We start from the raw sequence: 10,860 nt of genomic DNA, 5'->3' as shown, positions 1-10,860 counted from the left end.
TAACGGTTAGGGATGTGCATGAACATGTTCGGAGGCCCTTTTATGGGCCTCTGGACAGGTTCAAACAACCAGCGTGGGAGAGTTCTCTTACCCCTGCCTGATGTGAGCACACACGCCAGGCACTTCCTGTCACTTCTGGTCCAACAAAGGAATAGGGCGGCAGGGAGGTATGCTGCTGCTCCGCTGGACCATTTGAAAGTGCAGCGCCGGCAGGGGAAATGCGGTGGGAGGGGTAAGAGCACCCCCCCAAGGTATCCCCTTCACCTTCGAACTGGCCCCCGCCGGTTCCGTGCACATCCCTAGTAACCGTTTTGGGAGAGACTCGTTTAGACTGTGGAGACAGCAAAGAAAACATTAAGCACCCTATCCTTGCCTTGTCCAAATAAGCAGCCCCATGTGGCTGCTTTGAAGTTAAAAAACAAAACAAACTTTTAATGGATCTCCCACAATAGGTCTACTGTGGCCCATAGATCATGGTGTGCAACAGCTTTCATCTAACACCACTCCTGCCTGCTGAAGGAGGTCACATCAACTCTGCAGGGTGGATATAAGCCTAATATTACAGTAGTGAGGATTGGGTTCCAAAGGGAAAAAATTCTTACATTTTGCAGCAGGTAAGCTAGATTCTGCATCAAGGAAAGCTGAACTTTGCAACCCTTATACAGTCTGCATTTATTCAGTTCCGATATAGCTTTTCCACATGGCTGCCAAAATGTTTTCACATAACTATTCTGCATTATGTGCTTATTTTAAAAATGCATACCCCTTGTTTCCCATAAATTATGGCACAAAGTGGCTCACAATACTAAAACAATATAATTTTTTAAAACAACCTATTGTTAAAGAACAAAACACACAGCACAAGAACAGCACCAGCAGCAACCCACATCCAGACCAAGTATTTTATGTAGACGCCAAGTCTTCACAGACCACCAGGAGGATGCCATCATTGGAAGTGAGTTAAGCACATGCTCAGTTGCACTGAAATCAGTGGTATCTAAGGGAGCTTGACAGAAATATACCTTTGGTTACACAGAACATTACAAAGCTCTATATATTAAGAGTTAATAATATTTTATTAAACATGGACCACCTAAGCCTTTTATATATAGATGTTCCCCCGAATATTCAGTGGGTCTGTTTGCCTGCACTGACTGTTGAGTAACTTGGCATGGACTTTGTCACTGGAATGGTCAAATATATAAATAAATCAGGTAAAAGGCAAAATGAAAAACAGCAGCCACACAACTTTAAAAATCTCTAAAGTGGGGGAAAGCATATTAACGGAAGAGTCCCAGTGAAGGAAATAAATTGAAATCAAGTTTGAAACAGAGGCCCCAACCCAGTCATAGTCAAGATAACTGTAATCATGATGAGGAAATGTAATCAATCACATGGGGCAATGATTCCAAATCGTTATGGTCAGCATAACACTTCAAAATTTTGGAGTACAGTCCAGCCAAGCTTAAGCTATTTCCCATCCCATTGATGTCAATGGGAGAATTAAGCACGAGCTTTGATTGAAAAGTAAACATGCTTAACTTTAGCTAGCTCATGCCCCTTGATAAGGATTTTGCAACAAAGTGAGCAGATAATTTGAAGCTACTCTGGTGCAAAAGTTCTTTTTTTAGCCTTTACCCCCACAAACATCCAATGGGCAGGTGTCCTCTGGCAATCTATTACCTTGTTGACTGTAGTTTGATAACTCTGTGCTGGCCCTCTGCATGAGAATCTATAGAGAATGTCTCCACTGATTCCCAGTTGGCAGATTTTCTTTCAGTAACACAGTGTGCCATCATGCACACAGTTTGAAAAGCAAGGATGCAGTGTCCTAGGAGACCTTGGAGTTATCTGGAAGCTTATCAAGAGTTCTGCAATGAAAAGAACATAGGAAGAGCCCTCATGGATCAGGCCAAAGGTCTATCTAGTCCAGCATCCTATTTTCCACAGGGGCCATCCAGAAGCCTCCAAGGAGGATTATTCCCACAATCAGGGAATAAAAGTAATAGACCTCTTACTAGCTATTATAGACCTCTTATTATGGCTAGCAGCCCCTCTTGATCCATACATTAAAAACCTACCAAGGTTGCTGGCCATCAACACATCTTGGGGCAGCAAATTCCATAAATTAATTAAAAATGACTTCCAGCAACAATGGCAGACAAGCTTCTCTTGATTGTCCATCACTACCAATCATCCCAGTGCAACATGCTGCTGCAGGGAGTTCAGACTGCCCTTTGGAGTTGCTCACTTCACATGGTGAGGCCCAACTAGCCAGCCTGCCTGCCAGGAGCACAATGTAGCACTCATGGAGTGACCCTATTTTATTCTCACAACCCCATCAAACTGAGACTGTGACATACTCAAGATCATTCAGTGAACTCTCCGATTAGTGATGTCACCCTAGGCCTCTTGGATCCAAGTCTAACTAATATGCCACACTGGCTTTTGCTTGCATTCTGCCTATACATACCAGAATGCTTTGTAACACTGGAATTTTGTAGCAGATGTAGCAGTGTTGTAGCAACATGGAAAGCATTCTTAAAAAGTAGAAACTTTGAAAAACTCTGGTTTAGTACACCTATGAATTGAGTGGAAGATTTAACAATCAATCAATCACCATTCACTCTATGAATGGACCTTCTAGTCATTGAGGATTAACAAGATGTCTTACTCTAGATGGTTAAAATTATACAGAATCATATCTTTTATTTTTATTTACATTTTATATCCCGCTCTTCCTCCAAGGAGCCGAGTGGTGTACTACATAGGTGTCTCCTCACAACAACCCTGTGATGTAGGTTAGGCTGAGAGAGAAGTGACTGGCCCAGAGTCACCCAGCAAGTATCATGGCTGAATGAGGATTTGAACTCGGGTCTCCCGGGTCCTAGTCCAACGCTCTAACCACTACACCACGCTGGCTTGTCACTTGGCTCATCTTGCATGATGTGACACATTTCCATTTTCTCTATCAGCTCCTAGGTCAATGGGTAGACATCCTCCTTGCAACTTTAGGGTAGTTCAGTCAAAATTGCCTCCCAGTTTCTTATCTTACTTCAGGGCTCAGGAATAGAGCTGCACTTTCTGGGCAATGGGAATGCCACTAAGATTCTCCCATATCCACGAGCTACAACATGTGCTGTCAGGAGAATCTAGCGGATAGATAGATAGATAGATAGATAGATAGATAGATAGATAGATAGATAGATAGATACACACACACATCCCTCATAGATTTGGGGGATGGGGCATCAGTGTTGAATAGTGCCTCCACCCTTCAAGAGGAAGAGTGAAGGATGCATCTAACATGGTGGCTTAATTTTTGAAGGTATACTTCATGTCATCTCAAAACACACTTGTGGGCCCTGGCAAGTGGCTTAGGAACCAGTACATATTACAGTGAAATCTGATTTTTAGATGTATACTGAACTTCTACTTTCCTAGGAGACGAGCAAAACACCCTTTTAGTGATGCAGCTGGCACAGCTGCTATCATACCCTGTCCTAAAGAGTTATGTGCTTCTCCAGATCAGACTGTAACAAATTTCAAACTGTTCTCTGCACAATAACAAACCTTTCCCTATAGTGCATTAACCTGGACTGGCACAGAAGGCTTCAGCTATTCACTGAAGCAAGTGGCATTATGCCCAAAGTACATGATAGACTCTGGCCTTTAACAATCATCTCCTTTATTTGCAAAAAATGTTGGGTATTTTACTTCAGAGCAGCAGCACTAAGCAGTTCCTAATGAACTTTTCAGCAGAATTTGTAACTAAGTAAATTGCTTGATCTTCCATCTTAAGAAAAAATGTGAGACACATTAGCTAGTCCAAAAGACCTTATGTTCCTGGATAAGAATTCTTGCCAAGATAAGAGAAATAATTTCCTTATAGCAACATTAATTCAACAATGTGCCTGGCTGTGCTTACCTAAGTTGTCAGTGAATAACTTCTTAGGACTTGCACTGACACAGAAACTGTGTCATCCTGAACAAGGCTAGGCTGTCCTTTCTATAGTCTGATATTGCAACAATTATTACATTAGGTTACTGCTATATACCAACCACATACACAAAGTTGATGAGTCAAGGGTGCCCAGAATACCTATTTTAAAGTGCAATTGTTGCCCAGTTTCTACTCACCTGCCACTTGTATGTCTACCTGTATGTGATGCTGCTATGGGGAAACAATGTGAAGAGGACAAGATTTTTAACTGGCATAGCCATGGTTATGTTGGATCAAAGCCATGACATGCTAAGATACCAAGTGATAATCTAGTGAAAAATCAAACTTGTATCCTGACAACTGATGCTTAAAGGGTACCAAAGATGGAGAGAGTTAGTGTAGCAAGTAAGATCTCTGCCCAATAGATGACAAAGAACCCCTCAGTTAAAATCTTACTTCTGCCACAATTTTGCTAGCCACTATATCTCATCCTTCAACCCTGTGTTGTATAAACACACCCTACCATCAGCAATATGGAGATAATGCTGGTCTCTTTGATCACCATCTGTAAAATGAAATTATTAAGGTGCATGTTCTGAGCACATAGCTCTAAACAGAACAATCCAAAGGAGCTGGTACTTGGAAGCATGTATCTTCTCCTCCAGCCCACCCAGATTATTTTTTATTTTATTTCTTACCATGTGTCTTACCATTTTATTTTTTACACGTGTCAATGAGTCATACATTGTAAACCATTATTATAAAATGAAAAACCACCTTGAGTATTTTCAGAGAAAGGTGATCTATAAAATGTAGCAAACAAAGCCTAATAGAGACAGTAGCATGAGTAATTGTTGGACTTGCATGAGGAAAGCCTGGGCGTATGCCTGCTCAGCCATGAAACTCACTGGGTAACTTAGCCCAGTCACATACACCCATTCTTGATCTCTCGTTCAGCTTCACAAATTTGTTCCTTTGCAGATGCAAGGGATAAACATACACTTTATAACCCAATTTTAAAAAGGTAGGAGCATCTACCCACCAACACTACTAGACCAAGTAAATCTACAAAAACTGTGCATTTGTACAACAGTAAAATATTATCTATTTTATGTGCCGGTTATGTGTGCCTCAAAACATTGAAACAAAGATTTATAGTCTATCCCTCTCTCTACACACATGCACACGGGCTTTTGGTCTTAGGAATGAATTAATAAAATATTCACATTGGCCCCAAGACAAAACCTAAACTATTACAAAATTATGCCCCTTCAAGTCTCCCTTTACAAAAGAGGTAGAATGACCTCAAATACATCACACTACCCCATGTAATTGAATCTGCAATGGGAGGCAGAAAAATAAGCAGAAACGCTCTACATACATACAGTAGTGACAATGCAAAGCACATTGATTTCAATGGGAGAGTAGAACATGTGCTTAATTCACCTTCTGAAATTAGGAACTATGGCTGCAAATCCTAAAACAGTCTGACAATAAAAAATGTTAATGTTAACTGTATGAAAATGTCTTTCTATTCAATGGGCTAAAGATGATGAACAAACTAAAGAAAACCCTATACATTCTTAAATTCTCCCAAAATGCAAAAACAGAATACATCACACACCCCACCACTGTGCAAGATTTAAAAATAATAATAATATTTAGTTTTCAAATTTGAGAATGTAAAGCCAATTTGGTCCATTTCCCACAAAGTCCAGCAGATCCTTGTATGTTAAAAAAAACAAACACTGGTAAGCAAAGATACATTAGACCATTCTGCTCAACACTGTTGCCACCACCTATTTCAAACCAATTAGGAGTAAAAAGAGCATTGTATATCCAGACACAACTTTCGGCTCCGACCCCGTTTTAAAGAAAGCCATTTTAACAACTACCTGGATAACTTATATCTAACCTAATATAATCAACTGAGGAGCAAAACATTAATAAAACTTTAATTACATTTGTGGTACAGTGATAAACTGTACATTTCAGCAAGTTGTTAACTTGGGGATCAAGCACTGGTTTTGAAGTTCTCAAGAATGGCCTCTCAAAGTCCTAGCTGATCTTGGATATGGTCCTCAATACAGCACAACTCACTTTCTCATATTTATCTATATCGGGACATCTGTGGTGCAGGAGCTCCCTCTACTGGGGCAGAAGAGGAGACTGTCAACAGCAGCCCACCATGCAGTCTCTCGTTCACCCGTAGCTCACATCCATCCTGAAGCATACGGACTGCTATCCGTGCAATGTTCTTAGAATCATCAAGTCCACTGTGAGGCCGTCCATCGTAGTCCATTCCTAGCTTTTCAAGCATGGTTGACAGTTTAATCTGGTTTCTGGGAACCTGGCAAAGGAAACGAACCATACTAAAGGGAAGCAGATGAGACAGAACAAAATCGACAGATACTATTCAGCTCCCATTAAAAAAAAGAAAAAGAAAAGTCTTAGCCTTATGCAAGAACCGAAAGGCAATCAGTCTCCACACTAGGCAAAAGAAACCCTAACTAGAGTTGCAGGAAAGTATTCAGTGTCTTTAGGAGCACAGTGAGTAATGCATATGCTTCTCCGTTCTAATTTGACCTTTCACTGGTCTTATCATTCCCACATCTTACAAGTCCTTTAATAACACGTCTCTCCATTCTTCCTTCCTGGAGCTACAGAGAACTCTCTCTTTATGGGACTGAGTTACACTGATGATGCTTTAGGAGTGGCTGAGCCTTGCTGGCGAGAAGCTTGGGAGTCAAACTATCTCACCTTATGTCCAAGCCAATGGGGGTGAACATGGGGAATTTGCTGGCTTGATACTCTACTCCCCACTCCACTACTTTTGGCTTGTGCTACAGTCATCCCTAATCAGTTTCTCTTTCCTCCTCTGCAATCAAGTTGGGGCTCTACTGCCATGACTCCCTGCCTCTGGCATGTGCTCCAACTGCAGTCTGCAGATGCTCTTGAGAAACATCACTCATAGGCAACTCAAGATTAGCCAGGCCAGGAAGACCTATAATTAGGCATCATGACAATGAAAAGCAGGCAAGTACAAGAGAGGCAGTAATACCTTTCAAACACTTGTCAGTAACACCTATCAAGCAGACAGTACTGACTTGAATGGGAGCAGTGAGGACACAGAACGGCAATGAAATGGTTACTTGTCACAACGTACAACCGGGTCCTTGCCTTGCCTAAGACTGAAAAGTCTAGACTTATTTTTTCCCCATTGGTCAGCTGAATTTTTCAGGCTGGATAAGACAATTTGACACAAACCTTGTAGAAGTTCCCATAGGATTTGCGAATATTGATCCATTTCTTAGCAAAAGAAGGATATTTCAGACGGCTAACACGACACTGGATGTTCAAAAATTTACTCATATCCCAAGATCTTAAACAGAAAACACACACACACACACAAACACACGTGGGTCAGGTGCAAAGGAAATACTGCTGGGCACAATATTTTAATGATGCTGTTCTGTCTTCAGGCACCTCTTTGGTGTCAGTAAGACTTAATGAGAAGGCACTCAGAGCAATCTAAAGGACCACCCCTATGCCCATATATACCTGCCTGATTGTTAACATCAGGCTTCCCACAGCAGCAGCTAACACACCTGGACTGGGGCAAGACGAAGCTGTTTCCTTGTTCCCGCCAGCCCTTGTTGGTCCTTAGAGCTGCTGCAGAGAAAAAGTGATGGCAGCCATGGGCCATTCTAACATCTGTGACCCAACGGAAAAGAAACACTACCCCCTGCACCTGTCATCTAATGACAGGTTCTTTCTAGGAACCACTTTCCTGGGTCGATGTGCATCAGGCCTGCTACAGCTTTAAGCAGCAAAAGTAGTCACAGTCAGACACTTGTATTTTTGTGTGTATATCTTGCCCTGCTACCCCACATTCGCCAATTTCCAGCCCCTCAAGCTAAGAAAGAAACTCTCTTCGACTCAACTGGGGGTGGGAATTTGAGGGGCAGCATCCTGGAAATTGGGGAATGGGGGAGTGGAGCAACCCCCCGTGGGAAACCCTTTGACCCTGTAGTAGATCCTCTACAGGGAGTTGCCCCGTGACGCCATCCCCCAATTTCCAGTTTGCAACCCCTCAAAACCACCCCTCGAGCGAAGAAAGAAATGATCACTGCCAATTAAGAATGGGAATCTGGGGGGCAAGGCAACCTCTGACCCTGTGGGTTCCCCATGGTGGCTGCCCTGAACCCCTAATTTTCAGTAGGCAGCCCCTCAAAACCACCAACAGGACATCAGAAAAAATGTTGGTAATTCTGACCCAATCTAAACAAACAAAAGTTTGTGTGTTGTGGGGTGGGGTGGGGGATGGCGGCCTGACAATTTCTCTGTCAGGTTCAGTCGAATCAGATCAGATCCAACATTTTTCATTGTGAACAGGCCTAGTATTTAAGCTCTATAGCAGGCCTGCACAAACATAAGGCCCGGGGGCCAGATTTGGCCCACAGGGACTATTTTACTGGCCCTCAGGTATCCTGCAGCAACACAGAAGCTGGAAACTGACTTATAGTGCCATCCTATGCATGTTTTCTCATAAATATGTTCCATGGTGTTCCCAGTTAGGGCATGTATTTATGCCTAGAATTGCAGCCTGAAAGCAACAACTGTTTAGGGAGAAGAAAGGACTTGGCATTTGTTTGGGGCTGGCATGCACTCCAGGGGCCCCTGTTTGAGTAGGGACAGGACCTATTTTCTGGCCACTATCTTCGGTTGAAACTATGGGTCCATTGACAGGGAGAATAGATCCACAAGTAACTAATATTTTTAATTTTAATATAATGTGCTAAAAATCTATCTCGGTCCCTGCACACCAAGTTGTGGATGGTTCCGGCCCACTAGGGCATCTGAGTTGTACAGCCCTGCTCTATAGCCTACTGAGGCACTTTCACAATAACACTGGGGGGCTATTTTGGAAAGTGGGCCACTGTGTGCACGTAAGAGCATGTCTCCTGGTGAATTTGCACACTTCCATACATCAACCTTAAATATGGCATTGGTAGCCAGAAGCGAAATATTTTTACGTTAAGCTTCCACGCCAATAAAACAACCAGTGAGGGGGCCTTTTCTGGAGTGGTGCCACACCTGTGGAATTCCCTCCCTGGAGAGTAACCTGACACCATCCCTGATGAGTTTCAGATACAAGGTTTTGTTTGCCCAAATTCTTAGTTAAACACGAAACCAAAAGAAACCAAGTTCGTCTGCTATTATATTTTTGCTTTCTGCTGTTTTAATGATTTTACTAGTTATATTAACCTTGATTTATTAGCTGTTCTGTGTTTTATAACTTACTGATGTTCTATATTTCTTTAACCAAAGGCAGATTCCATAAAATCAAGAAAAATACCAACAACAAGCTTAACCCACACAGAGCATCTGTGCGCTAGTACTTGATTACTCCCTTCACCCCCTACCACAGCCCCCTTCACCTCAGAGATCTCTCCACCCTCACCAGAGCTGCACTCTTCCTCCTTCCATCCCTCTCACCCCTTGGATGAGGCTGCAGCGTTGTGGCACCTATTGGCCAAGCTGTAGCTCACTATCCCCAGAGTCTTCCCCACTCTTACCAGAGCCCCGCTTCTGCTCCTTCCCACAGGAGCAGCAGCGGTTGACCAGGCCCTTCCTTGCCGCCGCCGTCATGGCCGCTTGTTCCCCTCAGGCTGCTGACAGGCCCAGGCCTGTCCCTTGCTTGCCTGACTCTGCCAATAGCCTCGGTAGCCCCAAACAGCAGCAGTGGTTGACTGGGCCCTCCTTTGCTGCCGCTGCCACCATGGCCACTTGTTCCCCTCAGGCCGCTGACAGATTTAGGCCCATCCTTCTTCCTCTCCCTTCTTTTTCTCTCTCCACCACTCGCTCTTCCCCTCTTTCTTCCTCTCCCTTTTCACTCCCCCCCCCACTTCCTGAGTTAACTGATCTTGTTCATCTTGTTTCCTCATCTAATACACACAACAGCAGACTCCTTCTCTTGAAGGGGCTCTTTCCTCCCTCACGACCCCTCTCTTCTACTCCCGCATAGGAGTAGCCAGGGGAATTTTTTAGAAAATTTATATTTATATAATTAATAATAATTTTATATATATATATATATATATATATATATATATATATATATATATATATGTTGGACTGCAGTCTTTATTCACAAAAGCTATATGAGAATGTATCTGCTAACAAAACAAGTATCAAAGAGAAACTGAACTCGTTTGTGGCTAATTTCCAATGGTACAGTAAATATACTCTTATTCTGAGAAGTGTATGAGAACTCATGCCCCAAAACCTGGAACTCTGGTACAGAATTTCTCTGCTCAGAAGTAGCACCAGAGGGTGGACAGGGAGAGCCGTATGAGTATTTGGGAATTCCTTCATTCATCCTAATGTTAAAAATTGCAGGGAAAGCATCTGTTCCTACTTTAATAGTTTCAAAATTGTATCCCAAAGAAAGCTAAGTAAGGATTATGGCAAAGCCATCAATGTAGTATCTCCTGACAGTAATAAGACTAGTTCTGTAGTTAAGAATTTTTACTTGACTGGACATTTTCATAACTGTTTCCATTACATACCCATCAGTCAATATGGAGTAGCTATATTTGCTACCCAGTTCTTTTTGTTTCATCCAGTCTATGGCATGTTGCAAAACCTTTGGAAATTCATCAGCTTTGTCTACAAGGTCCTGAAAATATGCAAAACCAGCAGTTAATGAAAACATAAACACTGGATGTTGGAAACCAAGGATTAAAAAAAAAAAAAAAAAGACCAAAGGGCAAACTTTAAGGAAAGATTAACAAAACTAGGACTGTGTATAAGCAACATATTTATTAGTATGCCAACAAGTGTAGTATTAGTTTTATTTTCAGAAAGCTATAAAGCTCAAAGATTCTATATACAGGTTTATTATTGCATGCAAT

At 42.3% G+C, this 10,860-nt stretch overlaps 1 protein-coding gene across 6 annotated transcripts in view; it reads right to left on the bottom strand.

The window, feature by feature from the left end:
• Positions 1-653: 653 nt before the first annotated feature.
• ERI1 (exoribonuclease 1) overlaps positions 654-10,860 on the bottom strand; it is a 19,160-nt gene continuing 8,953 nt past the window's right edge. For 4 of the 6 annotated variants that reach the window (XM_053303691.1, XM_053303689.1, XM_053303692.1 and 1 more), the window contains 3 exons: positions 10,516-10,625; positions 7,211-7,325; positions 5,882-6,293 (listed from right to left, as the gene is read on the bottom strand). In XM_053303691.1, the coding sequence (XP_053159666.1) occupies positions 6,054-6,293; positions 7,211-7,325; positions 10,516-10,625 (465 nt within the window). In that variant the 3' untranslated portion in view covers positions 5,882-6,053. Of the gene's footprint in view, positions 1,872-5,881; positions 6,294-7,210; positions 7,326-10,515; positions 10,626-10,860 lie in introns of those variants that run through there. The other 2 variants (XR_008317937.1, XM_053303690.1) reach the window with 2 other exon arrangements.

Source organism: Hemicordylus capensis, chromosome 2 (genome assembly GCF_027244095.1).
Source record: "Hemicordylus capensis ecotype Gifberg chromosome 2, rHemCap1.1.pri, whole genome shotgun sequence".
In the NCBI taxonomy this organism is placed as follows: Eukaryota; Metazoa; Chordata; class Lepidosauria; order Squamata; family Cordylidae; genus Hemicordylus; species Hemicordylus capensis.
This window is presented reverse-complemented; position numbering and strand designations above follow the sequence as displayed.